Genomic DNA, 26805 nt, shown 5'->3' with positions numbered 1-26805 from the left:
ATCATAATATCCTGTACCCCCCCTGCCTGAAGGCACATTCATTAATTTGATGATCTATTATCCAGGAGGGAAGTTACTTTTACAGAGGCAAAAAAAAAGTTTGGATTCCAGAGTAAAGTTCTGGTTATTTTTCATCCATTTCTTACAACATGAGCAATGTTTTCAGAAGAAGAAGAATTACATCAGTGTCCAATGTGTTGATTCTTCTTCTTCTTCAGCATACAAGACTGGATGGTGTATAGGACCAAACCTAATGCTTCCAGAACCTTCCAAATTAGCAAGCAAATAATCTTGCTTCTACCCTGTCAAGTATGTATGGAAAAGGGTGGGGAGAAACCATTTTCCCTACTGAGGAAATGATCTACAGAGGAGTTAAGTGAAATTCTGTGTATGGCTTAGTAATGAATCCATGTCTCTCCTAATATCAACTCAACAACCATAATAAGTCAAATATTCCAAAGCCTTCCTATGGTCACTTTGAATATGGTTGTAGTTCCAACTTCAGTGATGTTCATTAATTAACACTTCCAATCTGCAAATCTAAACTCTAATTTCATCTTTTTCAAAAAGTACTCACCCCAGTTTTTCCAATCACTTTTCTTGTCTCACAGATAGCATTGTTACATATGTTCACTCTGCTATGACATGTCAGAGAGTTTCCAACTTTCTCTTTTTTGATCTTCTTTAGCTAAAAGTCTCTCAGCCCAATTTTATCAGATTGCTTTAACCATCCTGAACGTCCTGATTTTAAGTGCTCACTTTCTTCAATCCAACTTTCTTAACAGTGAGGTTATCTTTCTTGGTGATTTTAATGGTCACAACTCCAAATAGCTTTTCTTTTTCAACTATGTAGATTAAACAATGAGAGATGCTGAGACATATGCTATTTACCAAGGATCTTGTAAAAATTATTAACATGTTTACCAGAATATCAGATAACCCTAAACACTCTTGAAACACACTAGATCTCTTCCTCAATAATGACTAAGTATACTGTGCATGTTGTTTTTCCACTAGGCAATTCAAAACTAGAAATTAATATTATTATTACGTGATACCTCCAGAGAGTCAAAAAACTCATCAAGGGAGAGCACCTACTCTACAACTCTGTCTCCACCACTTAATCCACCAGCTACACCAATGCCATCTACTGCCTGCTACCACCTAATATTTCCACAAACAATCGCAAACATCCATGCCTGCGACAGGATTCGAACCTGCAGCCTTTTGGCTGGAAAGTGGACACGTTAACTGCTCGGCCAACCCGGCTGGCAAATCAAAACTTGACTGGGTGTAACCACAATTATGCATTGATATCTTCTTTCATGAAGCATCACTCAATCAGCAACTCAACTCTGTATTGGCTGATATTATAAGAATACCAAGCTGGATAATCTTTCTGACTTCTACACTTCATTTTTTTTTTACTGGATTATTCAGCATTGTATATTGTTTAAGGAAATTAACATATTTCTTAATAAACAAAATTATTTACTTATTATCCTATATTTCGCCGAAGTCAAATCGGCAACATCAGGGATTAATACACTTGTATTACGAGTGCATGCAAGCACACTGTTGGAGAATCAACATATAAGCCTAAACACTAGGATTACTGGATTATTGTTTTGTCCTCTGATCTGAACACCTGCACTAAACAGTTCACCAAAGGAGTTCTTATTACAATGTATTTTGCCATACCACTTTAATTTTCATCACTTACCTAAACCTTGCTTCTCCAAGATGTATGCCAGAAGAAAAGAACCAAGAATATCGCAATTGGCTTTCACTGAAATCTACATTTTATTTTTTAGTTGATAACAAACCCAAACACAGCTGCTAGTCAACTATCAACACATTCAAAACTGATTTTGAAAGAGCTAAAAGCAGGAAATTTGCAGCATGTCCAAATGGCAGTCGTTATTTCTGAACTCTGGGCAAAGATATTGGATATAACAATTGTTCAACCATGCTTCCACATCTTTTGAACTTGGATGGTTTCATTATCATTACTCAGAGAAAAAGCCAATCTCCTGGCATCTTGTTTTTCTTCTGATTCTTCCAAAGGATCTCTGTAAACATGCTCCATTTTAACACCCTACCATACTTAACACCCTACAACATTCTATGCACCCCCCATAATGTTTTGGCAGAAAGAGATAAAAAAAACCTTGTTCAACATTCTCTGGCTCTGTATTTCTCCTATTGTCCTAAAAGTTTGTACTCAAGTTTAATTGCATTCTTTGCAACTTTTTTATTCTCTCCTATTTCACTGGTATGCAATATTGAAGCATAAAAGTTAGCTCGCATTCAAACCAGTCCTAAGAAGTGTGACAAATCTAACTTTGCATTACCATCTAATTTCACTCACTTCAGTTCATTCTATAGTAGAGAAAACTATTAACACTAAATTTCCGTGATGTCAAATCCCCTGAACTAATAAACAATCAGTGGTATGGATTTTACAGTTGCCGATAAGCAGAAGATCTTGTTGCTTATGTTACCCACCTTTGGACAAATAACACTGAAATGTGTGGAGAATTTCAAGTGGATGCTTTTGATATCTATAAAACATTTGATCAGGTTTGGCACAAAGGCATAATTTCCTCCATGCATTCTTCTGTTTATGATTTCTGCAATTAGGTTTCCATCTTTCTGCCTGGATGCATGTTATATGTGATTGTGGATGAAATTTTATTCTTACCATTAATGCTGCATTTCCAAAGGCTGATCTTTTGCCAATTCCTTTCCTTCTACATATTCATCAATTGTCTATGCTTAGCTTCAAATCAATACAGTTTTGCTGATGAGAGTATATATCTGCAATTCTTTGTTTTACAAACCTTACACTACATAAATCACCGAAACTTCCAGACTATCATATTCTACTATCTTAAATTCTTATCATTCTTCAATGGAGTTCTGATAATATTCTTAATTTCGATGCTAGTAAAACTAAGTCCTGTTTTTCTTAACGGGGGGAAAAATCCCTTTCTTCCTGTCTTACTTTTGTTAACACCCCTATCTCTAGACAAAATTACTTTTTCTTCTTGGGATTATTCTAACCTCACATCTCTCTCTCTTAGCATAAAGTATTACAAAAGTTTCAAGCCATCCAAATAATTAAGTTCACTTTTTTACCATAGCTTTATATCTGAACCACTATTAATTCCATACATATCACAAATCCATTTGACCATTGACTACTATTTTCACATTTGAGGGTGTGTGTGTGTGTGTGTCTAAGAGCCCCTAAAAATATTGGCTCAGTATAGAAGAGAGCAATTAGATTGATTAATGATCCATATTTTAGTACTTTACTACCTCATATAGGCAATAACATTTGTTTACGTTCTCTACAAATGTTTCCATGGATATTGTTCATCCCATTCAGAACCGACAGTTCTCCTGCTTTCTTCACTAAATTCGTTAAAGCATATGCCAACAGTTATTCCACACCACTTCACAGTTCAATTCCAATCTCACAGAACAAATTTTCCTTTGATGACAGTACAATATAATACAGACATGTACTATCTACATACCTGTAAACTATACAATGAAGATAGCACAATCCACAGGTATTCAAATTCGAATGTTAACAAATCTTTCTTCCCTCCACACCTTTTTGTCCATCTATGGTAGTAATGTGCTACAGATCAAATACAGATCAAACAACTTGTAGATGAGATTACTATTAACCTCTTAACTAATTTTCTGAGAGAAAATTGAGCAAAACATACTTATTTTTTATTAGTCTATCATACATTATGCCACCCAATACCATGCCTCCAATAAGAATCTTAATTTGATTTCAAGCCATGCCTCAATTTCTTAAAATGAGGGAAAAAATACAAGCCACAAGTAAATCGAGCAAAATTATTTTTTGGTAATATTGGTATAGCCACATATATTCAGGCAAATTTGATAAGTGGTAAAAAAAAATCCAGACCTGGGAACCCAAAACTGCTTCTGCAGATTTTAACTGACCAATAGATATTATTACCAAGTTTAGTATATATAGCTTCCTTTTATAAACTTAAAGCAGTGTAAGAAGACTTATCTCCTTCTCCCAACTTCTTAAAGCTGTAACAAAAATTTATAACTGATTTTATTTAAACCAGAAATTTGGTACAGGGGCTTCCTCCTTATGGTAAGTTAAAGCATCATAATGTTATTATCCACCTCCCCTACTCTGATGGTATCCAACTGAAATTCTGGATTAAATATTTGCTAAGACTTTATCTAGTCCCTTTCTAAAATTACATACCCCAATCACACTTCTGCAGATTTTATCTAACTATTCAATTTTTATGTGAATCCCACCCACGAAATGTTGTAAACTTATTCCACTTTAGCAGCATGAGTGGTCAAAATGTTAGATAATTCAGAAACCCTGCTGCAGAGACCAAATCTGAAACTTTGAAGTATTCAGTAGTATTTTAGGAGCACTCTGTAAAGTTTATTACAGTATTTTGTTAAATATTTCCTGCAAAACTGCCTGCTTAGTGACTGTCTTTATAAGAGCTTTTGCTCCCCAACCAGTAGGACCAAGAATGGAATCTCACTGTGGGCATAGATGTTTAGGAATATCCTTTAAGTGGTAGATGAATTGCTAATGCATGGTGACATTCTTTTACATCAACTGCCATGGGATTCCAGCTATTTAGATGTTCTGTTTTCTTGAGAAGAGTTAAAAATATGTTTGTGTTCACACCAAATGGAAAATTATGAACCTCATACTGTAACATCATTTGTTAATAAATTCAGTTCACCAGAACTCAAAATACCTTTAGTTCTAAGAGACCAAAAATGATTTTAAGTGAGGGAAAATCCTCACCTCTATTTTAGAAGAAATTTTCTATAGTATGTCACAGCAGGTTAGCTGTATGAAAAAAATTTCAGAGAAATATTTTCTGGTGAAGTATCTAACAGAAAGGAGGGATGCTGTAAAATTTCGATATTCCCAAAATATAAATGATCTAAAACATCGGCCTTTAACAGTGGAAATACACCCAAATTTCCTTGTACAAATGTATCTATTTTTCTATGTAAAGTTATCTGTGTAAAGAACAAAATAAGCCCAAAGGGAATTAACTCACCTCACTCTTCAAGAAGAGATGTGGAGGTAATGAAACCAAAAGAAATTCCAAAGCTTCGGCATGCCTTTTGAAATTTGTTTGCAAATCCTGTCGCAGGTGACCTTCAAGGTCAGTATTGAAAGGACGCTGCGTAAGTCAAAAGGAAAGTCCCGTGGGTAGGATTAAGGAGGTAAAGAGGGAAAGGTAAGATTTTGTCAGCGAAAATTCAAGAACCATTAAGTCATGTGTTATTATCCAGGGTTCTCATAACCATGCGCAAAGACTTGCATGGGGACATTAGGGGTCCCAAAAACTTAATCCAAAGTGCAGGGACACAGGTGGTTAAAAGGTTTTGATCCGAGATGAAAAGGGTTTCTTCCTTTTTTATCTGGGGTGATCCATCCACAAGAGATCGAGATCGAGAGGTGCCATTAGTTCCAGAGGGGAAGACAGTGATCTGTCCACCATGCCACTCAAGTTGCAGCCGAAGATATCCAGAAGCAATAAGTCGAGGAGAAATCTAGCCATATTGGTCCTGAAGCTATGCCGCTCTGTTGAGTAAGTGCATGCCCTGACCTATACATATACTGGTACTTATATATAGGTCAGGGTATAGGCCTGATATGTCATGAAGGTATATATGCCGTCTTGAACTGCATATATACTGCATATATATCTGCAGTCTTCAAGACGGTATATAAGCCGTCTTCAACTGCTCGGCAATTCTTCGCCGAGCAGTTCAAGATGCCGGAAAGCCTACCTTATATCCTGCTAGCTGTCGAGACTACTCATTGGTGCCCTGTGACTCTAAGAGGAAGATTTCAAATCACTGAATGGAGGAGAGACCGCTCAAGCACCGGTAAAGGAATTTCAATATGCTGCAAGCAAGGAAAAAAACTGTACGTGGCAAAATGATTTTAAGGAATGACGATGGCAAGGAGGTCACTGAATCAGTCGATATAGTGGAGTTACTGAGCGAGCGCTTTTGCGAAAGTATATCATCCAGGTGGTGACATTGAAAAATGAAGGAACCATTAGTTTATACGGGAATTGTGATGAATGAAGTGGAGGTGAACAGTCTATTACAGAACCTCAATGTGAATACATCTGTGGGACTGGATGGTACACCGGCACGGGCCTTGCGTGAAGCAGCTAAGGAATTATCCATGCCCTTGACCATGTTGTTTAATCTGAGTCTCAGGTCTGGTTTAGTCCCGAGGGTAGAATGGATGTGGTAAGAGGGGAAAATAGTTTCACTGCATAAAGGAGGATCCAAGACTACAGTTGCAAATTATCGACCGATCAGCATACCAGGAGTCGTTGTCAAGGTCTTTTTGAGAAAGTAGTCAAGGGGAAAATACAGGAATGGATTGATGAAAATGAGATACTGTATGGGGGGGAGCATGGCTTTGTGAAGGGTAGATTATGCCTCAGTAACTTAGTCAAGTTTTATAACAAGGTGACGGCTGAACTGAATAAGGGCAATGGGTTTACAGTGATACTGCTGGATCTGGCAAAGGCGTTTGACAGGATACTACATGGAATTCTAATCCGTAAACCACAACATATGGGAATGGATATAGAGTTGGTGAGATGGGTAGGTGGGTGGTTGATAGAGAGATATCAAAGTGTAATTTATTCAGGAGTAGAGTCCAAAAGATGGCCTGTAACTAGTGGTGTGCTGCAGGGTTCTGTTCTTGGACCACTGCTGTTTAATCTGTTCATTAACGATATAGGGAAAGATCTAAGAGGAACAGTTCATTTGTTCACTGATGATGCAAAGTTGGGTAGGGTGATAGTGAATGCAGAAGATATCAAAATCTTGCAGGATGACTTGGATAGATTGGAGTTCTGGCTTAGTAGAATGGATGTCAATTTAATGTGACAAAATGTAAGGTCATGCATTTTGGGGTGAAAAGATTAGCAGCAGTATACCACATTGGTGGAACTGTACTCCAGGAGATTGATGAGGCCAGGGACTTGGGAGTGTTGGTGGATAGGGAGATGAAGTTTAGGGGGCACATTGCAAAAGTAGCTAAATCAGCTCATCAACTCACTTGGTTGTTGAAAAATTCCTTGACGAGCAGAGACAAGCAAGTTATTGTACCTCTGTACCAAGCCTTGATAAGACCTCATCTTGACTACTGTGCCCATATTTGGTCACCTAGGGTCCTTCTTGATGGGGAGGAGGTGGAGAGGATCCAGAGGCGCATGACTAAGATGATAGCAGGTCTATGGAATGAACCATATGAGAACAGGTTGAAGATTTGTGTGGACTGCAGAAATTGGTTGATAGATGGAAGAGGGGAGATATGATTTACCAGAAGTTTTACTAAGTGTTTAAGAAAGAAATAAGATTCTGAGAGATGTATATGTGCGTATGACGCCTGAATGAAGCTAAATTACAATTGGTAAGCACACCTAGGGAATCTATGATATATGTGAAATTTCCATATAAAATAGGCTTATTGAAGATTTAATTAAGTGAGTGTGAGAGAATATACAGGGTGTTCGGGATAAATTTGACATATTTATAATTAATTATATTTTTCCGTAAGTTACATGTATTAACACACACTTCTCTTCATTTAAAAGTTTGGACCCTTCTTCATTCATATACAAGATGTCAGAAAGGATGGATAGCTGGAACCCACCTGAATCATGGAAGAGAATAACTTGTATCATGATGATTCGTGCCCGCCATCAAAATAAGGATATTACGACTGCTGCCCAATGCTCCCTGAATACAGTAAAAACAATCAGGCATGAACTAGAGACTTGCAATGGTGACTACGAGGATGTAGCAAGAAGAAAGATCCCTAGCAGACGATTTGATTGCGTTCGTACAGCAGAATTCCTCGCAAATCTGCAGGAACAGGTGTTGAAGAACCCTGGCATTGGAATTCGGGCTTTGTTCGTGGAGTTGCTAACTGTAGTCAAGCCCTGGATAACAAGGGTAGCCAATGGTAGGCCGTATGTATGGCAGCAGGATTCGGCCCCTTGCCACACCTCTGGGAAAAGTCAAAAATGGTTGTCTGAAAATTTCTACGACTTCACCAGTCCAAATGTTTGGCCTTCAAACTCCCCAGACCTTAACCCCATGGATTATTTTGTATGGGGCGCAGTTGAAAAAGACACCAATCGCACTTCCAGTAATACAAAAGCCCAGTTAATGGATAAAATTAAAACAGTTTTTGCGGCCCTTCCCAGGGAGACTGTAGCATCAGCTTGTTCGAGGTTCCGAAGCAGAATTGAAGCTGTGATCGATGCTAATGGTGGTTATTTTGAGTAAATCTTGTTGATAGTATTGTAATTAACTCTGCCTGTAATGTTTTTTTGTCAATTCATTAAATTTAATAGATACAAAGAAGATTTTCTTTTTCCTTACGAAACTGTCAAATTTATCCCGAACACCCTGTACTAGGAATAAATTTTAAATGATCATTCAAGGCTAAGAAATAGTCCTTTGTGAATCAAACTTGTATTTTCGTGTAATTTGTACAATTATTAGACCAGTAATTAAACTTGTTTGTTGATATTATTTAAAGTGTTGTCAGATCCAATTTTTTTGCAATGCACTGATCCAAAAAACCACAATTCGGACTTGCAAACGGAAACCCGAAGGCTAGAAGTGATTTAAGATAGGTAGCGAGTATTTTTGCCATGACTGCAATAAACCTTGGCGAGCATAAGTTATATATAATTCTTGATCTACTAGGGTATGAAAGCTTTCTTTTGCCTATAGGGGAACTTCGGGGGTGCAGCCATAAAACAAATAAATATCTGGAGATCCTGGGCATGAGAGAGAATATTTAAGATAGATCAATAAAGATAAACAATAAAAATATAAGAACATAAGATATACACCAAAAATATAAGAACTAAGAATAGTAATAATAAATATAAAATAAAATGTTACAATACCATTTCCACAGCATGCACAAAATAGTTTGTTCATTAACGTGGAAATGTGGAAAACACACTTCATGGGGAGGATTCATAAAAAATTAAAATATACATTTAAAAGAAAAATAGAAATAATGTTAGAACATATTATCCAACCTGACTCATGTCATGAAAGGTGGTGAGCTTGAATATCATGAGTTACTGTGACTATTTTAACATATTAAATATATTCAAGTTTTTCTAAAACGTATTTGCATTATTAAGCTTAATTACAGAATAAAAATCTTTACAAACTACTCTTAGCCTCAGCTTTTGAATGACCCTTTTTTTGAAGATTAGTCAGAAAAGTCCAATCTTCATTTTACTGAAGACTTGAATGCAGCACTTTAGAAAAATAAATAGTTTATCCATACAGGTATAACCATTTGGCCTTGGTTGGCCAAGTGGTTAACATACCTGCTTGCAATCACCAAGCTGTGTGTGTGTGTGTGGGGGGTCAAATCTCATCATGGTTATGGATGCTTATGATTGTCTTTATGTTTGGTCTTCACATTATGCAAATAAATAAATATCCTTAGCCTGTTCCCAGCCATGAAAAACAGGAAACCTTTTCATGGCTGGGAATTAAACCAATCACCAAGTGCACATACAGGTTGGCTAAAACATCAGATGACTATTTTTTTTTTATGAGCTCATTAAAAATGAGCACTGAAATTTTGTGAAAAATCAAAAGGGAGAAAAGCATTTGACACTGCAAAAATATAATAACTAAACATTTCTGCTAACAATTCCCTTAAGCCACTCAAGCAACTTTGCATTTTCTTTCATTTTATTATTACTTTTTTTTATTTTTTTTATTATAACCTTAACTTACCTAATAATCGTCCAAGCAGCTGTTTCGTGGCTACCTGATAATTAAAAATATTAATTCCTTGTCGATTACATGCACCAATACAAGCACCAGCACGAACAATGGAACGACACAGGTTTCCATTGCCATTCATATATGCTAATAGTAAAGCTACAGAAAAACAAAAGTACACATTTAAAGTGGGTGAGGTATGCTAAAACTTTAATGTTTTTAATCATACATTGAGATATAGTAATGTTATTTTGATATAGATTTTTTACTAAATGAATAACCACAAAACACAATTAAAATTCAAACTGTGGGCTCTTATAAAAAATCCAGAAACAATCCTGAAGTCTTTCCATATATGTTTTTTCTTTAATGTAAATCTTACCTACAAAAAATTGTGAAACTTACTGGCATATATTAGTAATGTGGGTAGACTAAGGTTAGATAGTAATTGAAGTACTTATGTAGAAGTGGGCTGTTTAGGGGCAGATACTTGAAAGCCAGGAGACTGTCACATAGTCTATAAAGAATGAAGAAAACCAAATGGTTATTTTATCCAAGCACATTCATTATTCTAACTCTCTTATGGTGCATCCTATTAATATCTACTTAGCTGCAAAATGACCAAAAACAGGATGACCTAACAATATTTTTTGGGGGACTTTAATTATATACTGTTACATACTATATAACAGTTATATAATTATATACTAGCTGAAGCCATTATGATGGGACAATATAACTAGAAATCATGTCGGCTTGGTCATTTCCCAATGGCATGTCAATATGATTGTTACTAAGACTATAAATTCAAAACAAGTGAGATCCTTTTAAACTATAAATACACTCAGGTCTTTTTTTTATGCTGATTTGAAGTTATGCGGTATAGTACACCCACAGATAGACCATTTCAACACTTCTGCGCATGTCAACAGAAGGAGAATCCATTCCGATAACAGGGTAATTCAGCATTTCCCAAACTTTTCCTACGACAGAACACTTCACAAATCCTGAAATTTTCATGGAACACCTTGTTTATTTTGTAATATAGTATTTAATAATTAATTGTTAATTTAGCTGACTTTTTATTATTAATTAATAATTACTTAAATTTGGCCCAATGGAGAAAAAAAAGCACCAAAGAAAAGCAATTTCCTTGGAAATGAAAATTGCCATTTTAGATAGCTTAGCAAAAGGAGAAGGATCTATGGCGATTGGTAAACATTTTTTAATTTAGGCAAATCTACTATAAGAGCAATTAAAAAGAATGAAGTTGCAATAAGAAAATCTGTCATTTCTGGCACAAAGCTAAGTGCCAAATTATCATTATACTCAAGAGATGCTTTATTAGAAAAACGGAACAAGCGCTCGTAATTTGGATTGAAGAATTAACTCAATGAAGAATTCCTATAAGTGGTTATTTAATTAAACAAAAAGCTCTTTGGTTTAATGAACAGATGAAGCAATTGGAGCAGTCTACTTCTGCTTCCCAGCCTGATAAAGAATTTTCAGCTAGCAAAGGATGGTTAACCGGGTTTTTAAAAGGGAATGCACTTCATAACGTGAAGATTACAGGTGAGGTTGCAGCAGCAGCAGATGAAAAAACAGCCAAAAATTTTCAAGAGAAGTTAGCCAAAATGATTGAAGATGGTGGATGTTGTCTCAATCAAGTGTTTAACGCTGATGAAACAGGACTGTTTTGGAAGAAAATGCCTAGTCGAACTTACATCGCAAAGTCTGAGAGAAAAGCAAGTGGGTTTAAAGCAAGCAAAGATCAAGTAACGTTACTTTGTAGCAATGCATCAGGAGATTGAATGTTGAACAAACTCCTAGTAAATCGATTTCTAAGATAACGTGCTCTAAAGGGAAAAAATTTAAAATAGCTGCCGGTACATTGGATGGCTAATACAAAGGCCCGGGTAACAACTGCTGTATTTACTGAATGGTTCAATAATTGCTTTGTACCAGAAGTGGAAACATATATGAAGCAAAATGCTGTCGATTTTAAATTTAACAATGTTAAAGTTAACAATGCACAAAGTCATCCACATTTAGAACATCCAAATGTGCAGGTAGTGTGTTCTCCACCCAATAAACAAGCATTATTCAGCCATTAGATCAAGGCATAATTGCTACTTTTAAAAAATATTATGTTAAGCGCACTTTTCAATTTATACTGGATAAACTAGAAAATAAATCATTAACAGTAACTGGCGTTTGGAAAAAATTTTCTATTTTGGACTGCTTAATTCATGTATCATCTGCTCTCACTGAAATAAGACCACAAACTTTAAATGCCTGCTGGAAAGCAGCTTGGCCTGGATGTGTTGCAAACAGTGCAAACATCTACATTATCAGCTGAAATCATTACTTTGGCACATGAAATTGGTGGAGAAGGTTTTGATACATTTAGCCAGAACGATGTTGAAGAATTGCTTACGGATAATGCCTTAAGTGCCGATGATATTATCGGATATCGATTAACCTTAGATATCGTCGAAGATCCAGAAAACGATAGTGAAGCATAAGAAAAACCTGTTTCCCTCACTGCAAATATAATTCGAGAAGGTCTTGAACTTGTAAATTGGAAAATCATTTTCTTGTTAATGACACAAATTCTGAACAAGCCTTTAAATTCCAACGTGAGCTGAAGAACTGTATGCCTGGATATCGCTAGCTGTATAAAAAATTAGTGAAATCATCATCGCAAAGTTTAATCACTGATTACATTGTCAGAAGAAAAAATCAACACAGAACAAGGGTGAAGCTAATTCTGTTTATGAAGAACCATTGCCTTTACCATACAGATTTGATGCGGTGATGAAAGTGATTTTGCACCAGTTCGCAAACGTTGCTGAATATTGTCTAATAGCGATGATAATTCTGATGACAAAAAAAAAAAAGTTACTTTTCAATAAAATTAAATGAATAAAGTTTTAAAACAAACTTAAGCATTATTATTTTCCTGAATTTTCAAAAACTTTTTTATGCGATTTTTAGTTTAATTTATTGCTTCAGTTTTATGCGGTTATAGAAAATTATGGAACGTATCCCTAATTTTTCAAAGTAAGTTAGGCCTTTTTTGTGCAATTTTTTTATATGCAATTTTCTGTGGAACGTATCTACCACATAAAAAGAGACCTGACTGTATAACATTTTATTCAGACACTAGGGATCATGAAAAAGAGGGAATAGCCATTGTACTTAATACTAAATATGACATCAAAAATTTCAAGAAAAAAAAATCTGAGTAGACTTATTTTTGCTTATTCCTATTTCTGAACCATTATAGAGAAAAACAGATATAAAGAAAAAGGAGCTAGTTCTTGTGCTATCTAAACAGAAAGACCAGATCATAACAGAAAATATAGTGTGCTTAAGTGGAGTTCCCATCAGAACAAAACATGAGAATGAAAAACTCAAATCCGGCACTCGAATATCAAAAGGTCAAGAAGGCCCCTTAAAATGGCGTGCGTCGTCTTTTATTTGCCCTATTCGGGCCCCCTCTATTCATTGCGGTTTTCACCCACGAACCCCATCGTTCATGCCCCTTAGGTGATCCTACACTCTCGCTAACCTGTCCGGTTACATTATTCTAGGTAGGCGCTCTGACGTCATATTTCCGTGTAGGTATAGCCTCCATCGCTACGCTCGACTCGTACCGATTATACGCGATTATTCCGGATTACTATTATAAACTTTTCTCGGAATTTTGCAAAGTACTAGACAGCTTACTTGGGAATTACAAATAACCTAGCAATAACTCTCACTATATCGCACACATGGACTATACATTATTACAAGACATAAAACAACACTTTATAATTATTAGCCGATGTGCAGATATCTCCTTAATAAGTACTAGTTTGTCATGTTAAATCCTGAATAAAGAATTTACTTGTAAAGCTCTGCATTCAGGATCCAACAATATATTTGTCTCTAAAATACATCTGCAATGCCCTAAGAATTCTTGAATAAAAAGCCAATGACATTAAAACAGAGACACTCCTAAATAAAAGCAGGCAAAATAGCCGTAAAAATAAGTTATAATTTGTTGTTTAAGAGATAATACTTGTAACATAGTAATACCATTTATTTAAGGCCATGCATTTCAGCCTGAATATTACACACCATCACTAGTAGTGACAATAGTTAATTACAAGATAATATGTGAATACATTGATTTAAAAAAGTATGAGCTGCGCAATGTTATACACAAAACAATGTAATAATATAACTGAGGAAATATTACAATGTTAATTATTCATTAGCTATTTAAAAAAAAAAATATTGATATGTGATTAGAATAAGACTTTCCCATATCTTAGAGAGAGGGGCAGCTGAGCTGTACCAATTTAAGTTTGGATGGTGAAGTAAAGCCACAGAACTTTCTTTAACAAATATTAATACAGTGGAACCTCGGTTGTCGAATGCCTCTGTTCTCGAACAATTCAGTTCCCGAACATATTTTCTGAACAAAAAACGCCCTGGTTCCTGAACAGGCAAACGGCAACCACGTGCTGAGCTGTAAGGAGGGAAAGCGTTCAGTTACATGGCAGCCTTCGTTCAGTGCAGACACCTGCTTGAATTTGCAGTGAATTTTCTTGATTTTCTTTGTGTTTTGTTGTTGTTTTTTTCATAAATTATTATTAATTAAGCCATCATGGGACCGCAGAAGAATAGTGATAGCAACAAAGCAAAAAGAAACGTTGTTAGAACCACAATAGACATGAAAAAAGAAATCATATCCAAACATGAAAATGGCGTTCGTGTCTCGGATCTTGCTATTCAGTTCAGTATGGTGAAATCAACGATCTGTATAATACTTAAAAATAAAGAGGCGACCAATTTTCATCTATATTTTATCTATTTATTGTGTTTATTCTTTTGATGTAAGATTTTATGCATTTTCATTATGTTTGTATATGATCTTATGCATTAAGTACTGTTGCAAAGGTTTAAATGAGTAGTCATTTGGGGTTTGGGGTTTGGGAACGGATTAATCCATTTTACATTAATTCTTATGGGAAAATGGTTTCAGTTTTAGAACAATTCAGTTTCCGAACAGCCTTGGGGAACGAATTAAGTTCGACAACCAAGATTTCACTGTATTCATAGCAACACAGATGAAGTATGTTTAGACCATATGTTATTGTGATTAGTACTATTCCATGCTATGCAAAGCCAGATTTCACAGATGTTGCTAATATAAGATCAGTGTTCTTGTATTCTCCTTTCTACTGAGCATCCACCTTGTCTAAAGTAGGAACAATGACAGGCACAAGGAACTTGGTAGATAGAAACCATGCTGATCATTTGTTGATAGGAAGAAAAGTAGCAACTGAATTGTATTTCTTAAGAATTTTGGAAATGGGTTACAAGATGCCAGAAATGTATGGAATTGGAACTCGACATACTTGTTATTTGAGCTAAGATTATAGAATTAAAAAGCTACTGCATAGTACTTTCTGAGAAGCTATTGAGTTCACATATCATTTGATGATTAAGAGTTCCTGTTATAACAGTTGAAGTGTAGAAGTAGTAGTATGAGCACATCACAAAGTGTTTATAATTTCACTCTTCTGTAATGGATAGTGAGCTCATTGCTACTGAATACAGCATCCAGTGAAAGTAGGTGTTCAATAAATGGAATTAATTCACCTGATGATGAGCAGAGAAATAGAATATCTAAAAAGGACAATTTGTTGTCTTTTTCCATTTCCATAGTAAATTTAATTTGTGAATGTAGATTGTTTATATTAGATCAAAAAAGTAGGCAATGTGTCTTCATTATGGGGCAAGATAGCAAAAGCATCTATGTAACAAACCCAAAATGAAGGCTGAGGGTGTATGGATGAGAAAATAATGTCTTCCAAATGTTCTAAATAAAAGTTGGCATGTGCAGGAGAGAGTGGACTTCCCGTTGCAGTTCCTGAAATTTGACTGTAAAGCTTATTTAGACAAATGAAATATTCATAGTGCATAACAGTTCAATAATTTCACTATATTCTGTGGAAATGTGTCTGAAAGTAGTTGAAGTGTACCTCAAGAGGAACATTTGTAAAGAGAGAGAGATTCTATCAAAGCTAGCCATTAGATCATTAGGCTGTAGGGAAATGTTTTTCACTTTATCTAGGACATCAGAAGAACTTTTTTATGAAAGAGAATGAGGAGTTACCGATCTGAGCTTCCAATGGGTGTGTTAAAAATTTGGCTATTCAATAAGTGAATCTATGAGGTCAACAATTGGATGAAGAGGAATGTCTTTCTTATGTATCTTAGGTAAACCATAGAACCTTGGGGCTCTAGAAAAATAAGTTTTAAATTTTCTATGGTATCTCCATCAAGGGTTACAATCTCATCTAGCAATGACTTCAGTTTTCTGAGTTGTCTGTTAGTGGGATTAATTCAATTCTTGGTACATTGATCGATCCCATGATAAGGGGAATTTTCTTTTATAATTGGCAGAATTCAAAACAACTGTAGATAACTTTCTTCTTATAACTAATAGAATGAAATGACTGTGGCTTCTTAAGGATTATAACACTTTCATTTCAGTTGAAGAGATGTTTGTAGGTGGATGCTTGGATTTCAGTAGGATGGCTGAAGTTTCCAAAGTTTATTAGCATCCTCACTAGATAGCATGAATAAGTTCCATTTAATGGTGAAAAGGAAATCTAAGTAAGGTATCCTTTTAGAAACTACATAAAAATCATGTCCTCTTTTGAAAGAATAAGGGTTTCACTTTCAATTAAAGGATGCCCTGAGATTTTTACTACCCATTTTTCTGGAACAGTATGATGTGGACATTGCTTACAAGGGAATGGAATTTATGATTTAAATGTCAATTGTGTTTATTAAATGAATGGCACAGAGCATTTAGTCACAGTGAGAACTACATTGAAAAGTTGTGAATCTACAGTTCAGCTAATATAATTCCAGAGATAAAAAATAAGACATTAATTGCTAGTTCACATTTAGCAGCTCAAAACGAGAATTATAAAAGAAAAATTGCTCTTTTATAACAGGATCGTTCAACATACCAACAACTGGATTACAATCCTAAAGACAACTCAGAAAGCTAAACTGATCACTAGATGAAGTTGAAAGCCTCGATGGAGGCACCACAGAACTTAAAACTTATTTTGCTAGAACCCCTCAGTTCTGTTGTTTAACTAAGACACATAAGAAAGACATTCCTCTTTGTCCAATAGTCAACTACACAGATTCACCTACTTAGCGAATAGCCAAATTTTTAGCACACCTACCGAAACCTCAGCTTGGTAACTCCCTCTCATTCAAAAAAAATTCTTCTGATTTTCTAGATAAAGTGAAAAATGTTTCCCTATAGCCCATTGATATAATGGTTAGCTTTGATAGAATCTCTCTCTCTATTCACAAATGCTCCTCTCGAAGTACAACATCTACTTTCAGATGCATTTCCACAAGATATAGTGAAATTATTCAGTGTTTACACACTCCAGATATTTTATTTGCTAAAATAAGTTTTACAGTTAAGTTGAAGTAACTAAAATGGGAAGCCCACTCTCCTTTACACTTGCTAACTTTTATTTAAAACATTTAGGAGACGTTGCCAGCGAAGGTTGGTCAATTGGTAGAGCCTCTGCTATTAATGGCTCGCAAAAAAGTTAAGCAGGTTTGAGCGCAGTTAGTAGTTAGAAGGGGTTACTGGTTTGATGGTGTTGGCACATTCTCCCTCGATCAGTCTTTGGACCACCTTGGCGGTTTCACATAATAACAATAATCCTTTTCTTGTCCATACATCCTCAGCCTTCAATTTTGCTATCTTAACCCATAATAATGACACACTGCCTATTTTTTTTTTTTTTTAAATTGAATATAAACAATGTACATCCATGAATTAAATTTACTATAGAAACAGAAAAAGACAACAAATTGTCCTTTTTAGATATTCTACTCCTATGCTCACCATCAGATGAATCAATTATCCATATTCCATTATCCAATATATTCCATTTATCGAAGTCTACTTTCACTGGAAGCTACACATTAAACAGTAATTGGCTCACCATCCATCACAGAAGACTGGAATTATAAACACTTCACTGCGATGTACTCATACTACTATTTGTTCTACTCCCCAACTATTACAGCAGGAACTCTTAAACATCAAGCGATGTATGAAACTCAATGGCTTCTCAAAAAACATCATGCAACAGCTTTTTAATCCTTATAATCCTAGCTCAAATAACAAGGAAACAGTACACTGAGTTCCAATCTCATATATTTCTGGCATCTTGAAAGCCATTTCCAGAATTCTTAAGCAATACAATTCAGTGGCTACTTTTCTTTCTATCAACAAATTACCAGCATTTTCTATCATCCAATGATAAATGGTCTCCTCTAGCTTTCCTTGATGCCTACCAAGTTTCTTGTGACTGTCATTGTTCTTACTTTGGACAAAGTGGAAATTCAGTCTAAAAACAGAATACAAGAACACCAATCTTATATTAGTAATAGGAAATCTAATAAATCTGGTTTGGGATGGCACAAAATAGATACAGACCACACTATCCTATGGTCTGAAACATGCTTACTTCATCAATGTTGGTATAAATTTGACCGTTTGCTTAAAGTACTGAAGCCTTACTTCACTATCCAAATTTAAATCAGAATGACTGCCTCTCTATATCTAAAATATGGGAAAGTCTTATTCTAATCACACATTAATAATTTTTTTTAAATATTTTAATTAAAAAATTTTTTTTTTTAAATGAATAATTAATATTGTAATATTCCCTCAGTTATAGCATTGCATTGTTTTATTGTATAATATCATGCAGCTCTTAATTTTTGAAATCAATCCATTGTTTTTGTTCTAACTTGTAATTAACTATTGTCACCATTGATGATGGCCTGCATATTCAAGTTGAAATATATATCCTTAAATAAAGAGTATTATGTAATCCTTGTATTTTTTGTATTAATTAAAAGAAAAGCAAAATTTATAGGCATTCATTTTAGTAAAATTATGGAGACTACAACCGTGTTAGGAATAATTACTTTAATTTCCTGACATTCCAACCTTCATATTGAGGTCATCATCTGGAGTATACACATATAATTATATATACACAAAGGCAAGCTACATTACATTTCAAACAGTATGCCAAAGTGACAATGATTTGATAACCCATTATTCTACTTGACCTCTAGTGGGAGGGGAAAAAAAAAAACACCTACAAAGCTATTTTCTATTTATATCATCATCAGAGAACTAATTCATATAGATATTTTTAATACAACAAAAGCGGTGGCCAAATTCATAAATTAACAAGAGAGTTGTTATATTAGAGTTGAGATCCTAGATTACTTACAGTTCTAATTATAATTAACTCCTAGACCAAAAGATTATTATTATTATTATTCCTGACACCTCCAAGGAGTCCGAAGACTCATCGCGGGAGGACACCTACAACTGTCTCAACCACTACACCGAACCTCTACTACAAATCATCTCCATCAACGCCATCTACTGCCCAACTCCACCACCACTAGTATTTTTGTCTGTAAATTGTGTGTGTTCTGAAAGGCCGATTTGTCTGTTTTGCGGGATGAAAAACCCTGCTACCTCCGTATGAGATCAGCTAACTCGCCTTCGATCGAAATCGTCCAGATAAAGATTCCTCCCATCGCGACGAGAATTGAACTTAGGCCTATTCCAATCGAAGGGAGCAATGTACCATTATGTAGATAGAATATGTGCATCCGTATTCTAAGGATTTTTAAACCACCATTATTGTTAAGATTAGGGTGGCTGATAAGAATTTCACAAACATCCTTAATTTATGCTCGTACCACATTTTGGTGTAACGTAAACAAGTGTCTTAACAAAAAAAAAAAAAAAAAATTACAGGCATTAGTGAGCCTTGGTTGAATGAGGATGATATAGTCATAGCAAAAGAATGCAAAGGATATAATATCTTCAGAGAAAATTGAAAGAACAGGATGTGGGGGGGGGGGTAACAGAACTAAAACCAAAAAGAGAAGTACATTAGATCATTTGAGGCTATATGGTGTGAGTTCAAGACCAACAGGACGAAATATATAACTAGGTAATGCTATCATCCTGGGAGTATAAGGGGGTATTGTAGATAGCATGCACTAACAATTTGCACAATGTGAGCTAAAACCAAAAAGAGAAGTACATTAGATCATTTGAGGCTATATGGTGTGAGTTCAAGACCAACAGGACGAAATATATAACTAGGTAATGCTATCATCCTGGGAGTATAAGGGGGTATTGTAGATAGCATGCACTAGCAATTTGCACAATGTGAGCTAAAACCAAAAAGAGAAGTACATTAGATCATTTGAGGCTATATGGTTCAAGGCCAACAGGACGAAATATATAACTAGGTAATGCTAACGTCCTGGGAGTATAAGGGGGTATTGTAGATAGCATGCACTAGCAATTTGCACAATGTGAGCAGATTGAATATTTATTATGGGGATATAGATTTGAAAGAAAAAATAGTCACAAGGAGACAAGGAAATAAAATTTATACAGCTTCTAAGAGTTAATTAGCTGAAACAGCATGTAAGGATGGGTTAGAGTACTGGATTTGGTCATAGCATCAGAGAACTTAACAGTAACTAATCTAGCTATGCTAGATCTGCTTGGGGAAAGAAATCATGTATTTATTCATTAATGTGGCACACCCCCCTGTTCCTCGACTGTCCTTTAAGACTGGTTAAGTCCTTCTAATGAAGGATTAAGTATTATATCCTATGACTGTAGCCTGTGTGTGTGTTTACGTGACTGATTGCGGGATAAAAAACTCATAAACTGGGGGGGGGGGCTGAATGTAGAGAAGTAACAGGAGAAAACCAAATAGTAGAGTTATTACTGAGTGATCATTTTGGAAGGACAAACCATCTAGGTGGTGATACTGCAATGCCAGATGCGACTGTTCTTTTATTTTATTTTGTTTGCGATTCTCACTCGCAAAAGGCTGTATGTCTATAGTACATGAGTGGGCTAAGGTTTTTTTTTTTTTTTTGGTTTGTTTTAAACATGGAACTTTTTCAAGCCACTTCATGTGTGTAATAAACAGGATGGTGATCTCACACCAGACAGGAGAACAGAGGTTGAAGAACTGGAAGTTCTTACAATATTACAGACCTCTCAATGCAAACATACCATAGGATTAGATAGCATATCAGTCTATGTATTATGAGAATGTATAAAGGAATTATCAACTCCTCTGACCAAGCGATTTAAGTCCCAGTACTGGGAAAGTGCCAATGGAGTAAAAAGAAGGTAAAATAGCCCCCATTGTATAAAGGAGGCTGCAAGACAGAAGTAGGAAATTAGAGGACAATCAGTATCTAAAGAGTGCTCATTAAAGTATTGGAGAAATTGGTAATAGACAGAATTCAGAAATGCATGGATAGAAATATGATACTTTATAAGGGACAACACAGATTTGAGAAGCATAGGTCTTACCATAGTAATTTCTTTATTTTTAATAATAAAGTGACAATGAAGTTAGACAAGGGAAATGACTGCTGTGTGATACTGCTGAACTGTTTTTTGGATCTCCTTTTCATCCTTCCAACTTGGGCATGCTCAGGTATAAGGTGGGTGATAATTCTCTCTCTCACACACACACTGGCCACTTTAGTGTTTTGCTTAGTCTTTATTTTCGTGATTTTACTGCCACATCAGCCACAGATGACAGAGCTTCAAACATGTAGTTTAGATATCCTGCTTTTGCAGATATTGATGGTTGATAGGTGTGTTGAGAATAAGGATGATATTCCTGGTGAGAGCCAGGTGCCCCTTCCAACATATGAGGATTCTCCTTATGGCTATCACTACTTGGTCCTTTAATTCAGAACAGATCTCACTGACACTGAAGAGGTTCCACACCAATATTACACATCTAGTAAACTTAACAGTTTTGTGCAGGCATTCCTCCAACAGATGCTGCATGAAGTAGCTTTTTAGAATGAGCTGCCATTGCTGCTTCAATAAGAATGACTCTTGAACAGTTTCTTGACTAATTGTGGTGATCCTTTTTAAGACCCGCCTGGATGAAGAGTCTCTTGTTGAATGTAAGATTAAGAAAAGTGGTGTGTATTTGTCTGTCTGACATTTTCTTTTTTTTTTTTTTTGTGTCAATGTTTCAATATTTTCTGGATGTGGCTGGGGCTTGTTAAGGGCTTCTGATAGACTTGAGAATGAAATATCACTCATTCTCAAAGGGAGTTTATTTCAGCAACAGATCCCCCTCCCCCCCTTCCACCATGGAGCCACACATGAACACCCACTCTCTAGCAAACAATGACTGCTGCACTGAGGAGTGGAATGCTAGGGGTATTCCACATACACACGATACAATCACTACCGCATGCCATAGGAAGGAGACCAACTGCAACACCATTGACTCCTGTAGACAAGCCCAGTAGCTGAATGATTCTGGCAGGACCACTCAGGACTGCCAATCTTGCCAAGCAAAGTAGTGCAAGATAAGCTACCAGAATCCACTTTCCAGATGTCCAATGATTGCACTCCATTTCAAATGCGGCGGCAAGGCATTAGATCCCATTGATAATGGTCTGGAAGATAAGATAATAAAAAAGACTCAAGAGAAATAGAGTGAGAATATAAGAAGAAAGCATAGGAAAAGAATAAGGATGAAAAATGCTAGTACCATCGAGAGGCCTCTGCACCACAAAGAGGTGCCTCACATGGAGGGCCAATCAAATGCACTAGCAATATCAAGAATGTTAATGTTAGCTAAGAGAAATGCTGTGGATCTAGATGGCAGAATCCATAGTGGTAATCCTCTCTAAAATGATGGTTATTATTCAGAGGGCTGAGACAAGGGCATTGGTCAATAGATAATGGTAATCTTTTATCCTTTTCAATCTTTTTCTGAATGAGCTGAGTATAGGCTTGCTTCCAAGACAGCTGCTAGACTAGTAAAATATAACATGTAGCTGTCGGCAACAAGTGTTAGTTATGGAGCATATATAGTGGGATGATAACATCAGGACTAGAAGACAATTTAAGATCTGAGTCATTCATGATTTTTTTGATATCTCTCTGGCAAAAGACAATAGGACATATAGTGCACTATTTCTGATATAACAGATCAGCTTTAGTTGTCAGTACAGGAGTCAGAAGAGAAGAATGATGTTAGCATCTCAGCTTTATCTTTAGATGCTGTCATGGCAGGTATTGGTCTTGAAATGAAACCATGAGGTTCCCCCCTCCCATTTCCACATCAGATTTAGATTTTTGATGTTTAGCAACTGCTACATGCTTCAGTGTAGGCTGAGAATGAAGCTCAAATTTTTTTCCTTAAGCCACTCAATATTCTAATTTTAAATTCTTTAGTGCATTTGTTGGAAAAAACCAAGGCTTGAATGACAGGTAGGAATTCAGAATGGATTAAAGAATCTGTTCCAGTTTACAGATGAACAATCTGCATCAGATTATTGTTTATAGCAACTAGTTCACAGCATTTTTTTTTAATCATGTTTAGTGGAACTGGAAAAGAGAAAGTCAGATGGCAGCTATCTGCATAAATTGAAAATGGATTCTTTATCATCTCCAATTTGGTCTAACATAGAAATAATTTTGCTTGATAGAAAAAATTTATTTCACTATGGCAAATGCTGATTATTATTATCAGAGACCATCAGAAAGTTAAGGACTCAAGACAGGGAGTTCTTGACTGTTATTCATCACAACATGAAGAATAATCCATGCTAACAACAAAGACATATAGATAGTTACCTCTTACCTGTCCTAGTTGGACAGGTCAAGAGGTAGGTGCCAGACCTAAAAGAGATATCTTAGTTCTCCAGGTTGGGGATTTTGTGTAAGATTAAAAATAAAAACCACAAATATTGATATAGATGTGATAACAATAAAAATATCTTACCAAGTAAAAATCTGTGTAAATCAGACACTTCAACTGAAATATTCATTGAACAGAAATAAAGGTTTATGAAAGGAAAAGATAAAGGTAAAAGATTAAGAATTCTGGACATTTTACATGTAGCCACATGTAATTATAACGACAATGGAATTGGAATTAGTAAAACTAAAAACCAAAACCACAAATATTGATATAGATGTGATAACAATAAAGAAATTAAAAGGCACAAAATATATAGATGTTTATACTATGACATATAGTGGAGTAGACTAACATATTAGAACTTCTCGTATACAAGTACGTTGTTTAGGCATTACTAAATCACTTAAGGAATTGACAACGTACATAAAAATATAAATTAAATTACATTTTAATAAATATTTCCAATATTTTGACAACATGACATTTGCCGAAATATTGGAAATATTTATTAAAGTGTAATTTAATTAATATTCTTATGTACGTTGTCAATTCCTTAAGTGATTTAGTAATATTAGAACTTCAAGTGGAGTGAACATTGTAATTTATAATAAGTGGAAAAATAGGATACAAAAATACACTTTTGTAAACAATTGAACATGTTAAAAACAAATAGAAATTACTTAAATATCATAGGAGTTTATGCCTCCTGAAGAAGGTAAAAGAAGATTCTGAACAGTTTTATGAGAAACTACAAAAACAGTTCAATAAATGCAATAAAAATTACTATATATTAACAGCAGGAGGCCTTAATGCAAGCTGGAAAAAATTCAATCCCAAATGTTTTATGTAAATATGGAGAAATAAGCTAAGAAATATTAGACTTTTGCATCTTCAATAATTTTAATATTACTTTTTTTTTTTTTTTTTTGAAAATAAAATAAACATACTTGGAATAGTAGAAGAACAAGATTTCATGTTAGAGGATTAATGGAATATTAACAACATTGAGAAAGGATTAAAACTATTTTTAATACTTCCAATATTTTATCTCTGTCACAGAGACATCTTCGAGGATTACAAAAACTTTTTGTAACAACACAGACACAAATACAATATAGAGTGAAACTGAAGTCCTATCTAGGTGGTGTGCCCTCTATGGGCATTTGCAGGTGGCCTGGGATGTAAAGCGGGATCTCTGATAATTAAAGTTTCCCAAGTTTAGGGAAGTTTAATGCAACCGTATTTGTTTAAATTAGGTTGATTCTTGAGTGCAGATGCAGATTCAAAGAATAGTCTTTCTTTTTTGAATTTACTATGGTGGAGCATGGTAGTTTTTTCCAGGAGATTCTGTGGGATGTATCGAAAACATGGCCTGAAAGGTCAGACTGACCATAATTGTGTTTGAGGATGTAAGAACTGTGTTCTTCAAACCGGATGGATGCTGACCTGCCTGTTTGTCCGAAGTAGGCAAGTTTACAGGAACAAGATACTCTATATATACACCAGGCACTGAAAAAGGAGGGAGCTGGTCTTTAGTGGAGCGGATAAGGGTAGCAAGTTTACGGTGGGGCTTAAAAGCTGTATAGAGGTTGTACTTTTTTAATGATCTGGCTATTTTTTCTGAAGTACTATGAATGTAAGGAATGGTGAAGGCATTTCTGAAGTTCTTCTGAAGAGATGGTCAGGGAATGGGGAAGGACTTGATTATTTTTTTTAATTCTGTAGTCATTAATGCCATTGGAAAGGAAGGTGTTGTGTATGTGTTTGAGTTCGGCTGAAAGGGCAGTTTTACTGGAACAAAGATTGGGGGCCTTGTTGGTCAGAGTTTTAATAATGCCATATTGCTGGGAGGTATGGTGGTGGGAGAGTTTGTGAATGTATCTGCCTGTATGAGTAGGTTTTCTATATACAGAGAAAGAAAGGTTACCATTAGGAAGGCATGTTACTAAGGTGTCTAGGAAGGGTAAACTATTGTTATTTTCCTTTTCCATCGTAAACTGGATTCTTGGATGTAGACTATTGAGGTGACTGGGGAAGGAATCTAATGTGTCTGGGACATGAGGCCAAACAGAGAACACATCTACATATCTTAGCCAGATAGAAGGTTTTAGAGAGGGGAAGTCAATGGCTCGTTTTTCAAAATTTTCCATGTAATAATTGACAAGAGGGGGTGAGAGAGAGGGGGGGAACCCATGGCAGTTCCCTCTGTTTGTAGATTTTGTTTTTCAAAGAGAAATAACCAGAGTTGATGGCAAAGGAAAAGAGCTCTACAATATCAGAAGGAAAAACGTGTTAAGGGAAATATTTGTAAACAAGGAGATGTCAAAGCTGACCAATATATCTGTATTATTTAAAGTAAGATTTTCAATTAAGTTTTTAAAATGGGTGGAGTTTTTTTACATAGGATGAGGTAAGACCAGTGAGGGGGGGGGGATCAAAAAGTTAGCTAGCTGCTTTGATAATTTGTAGCAAGGTGCATTTGTGGCATCTACTATAGGTCTTAGGTTGTGGATTTTGGGTAAACCGTATATCTGGGGGGGGGGGGAGACGAGAACAATGGTTTGAGTTTTTTTTGTAATGTCAGGAGGCCAAGAAGAAACTTTTTTAAGTAGGTTTTTTAATTTTTTAACTTGAGCTTTTGTGGGATTGTGTTCCAGTGGTATATAGGTAGCGCAGTCACAGAGAATAATATCCATTTTCCAATTATTTTCTGAAGCATTGAGAACAGTGGCATTACTCTTATCAGCTCTGGTGATGACAATACTTTTTTCTTTCCGTAATTTTTTGAGGACAGAGAGTTGACTGGAAGATAAATACTTTAGAAGGTGAAGAATGGGAGAGAATGTTAGCTATGTCAAATCTGATGTTATTGGCCGTTTCTGGAGCTAAGTGACAGATTCTGCGTTCGATTTTGTACATAATATCCAATACCGGAACCTCAATAGGTGCGATGGCAAAATTGTGTCCGAAGCTTAGGGCACTAACAGCATCTTCGCAAAGTCTTTTAGAAGATAGGTTGACTACCGTATGGAGCAGTTTAGATTTGCAAAGTTTATTGAACTTTTTGATGCGCTTATTTTTTATTTTCTGGAAGTCTTTT

The 26805-nt window shown here is 35.5% G+C and overlaps 1 protein-coding gene across 1 annotated transcript in view; it reads right to left on the bottom strand.

Annotated features, from left to right (window-relative positions):
* The window catches only part of LOC150110021 (ankyrin repeat and FYVE domain-containing protein 1), a 532825-nt gene that overhangs the window by 65516 nt on the left and 440504 nt on the right, over window positions 1–26805 (bottom strand). The window contains 1 exon segment of the mRNA XM_090395273.1: window positions 9862–10008. Coding sequence (XP_090251399.1) covers window positions 9862–10008 — 147 coding nt within the window.

The sequence above is a fragment of the Typopeltis vanoorti genome, chromosome 1 (genome assembly GCF_054136105.1).
Source record: "Typopeltis vanoorti isolate ZY-2024b chromosome 1, IOZ_Tvanoo_1.0, whole genome shotgun sequence".
NCBI classification, from domain to species: Eukaryota; Metazoa; Arthropoda; class Arachnida; order Uropygi; family Thelyphonidae; genus Typopeltis; species Typopeltis vanoorti.
This window is presented reverse-complemented; position numbering and strand designations above follow the sequence as displayed.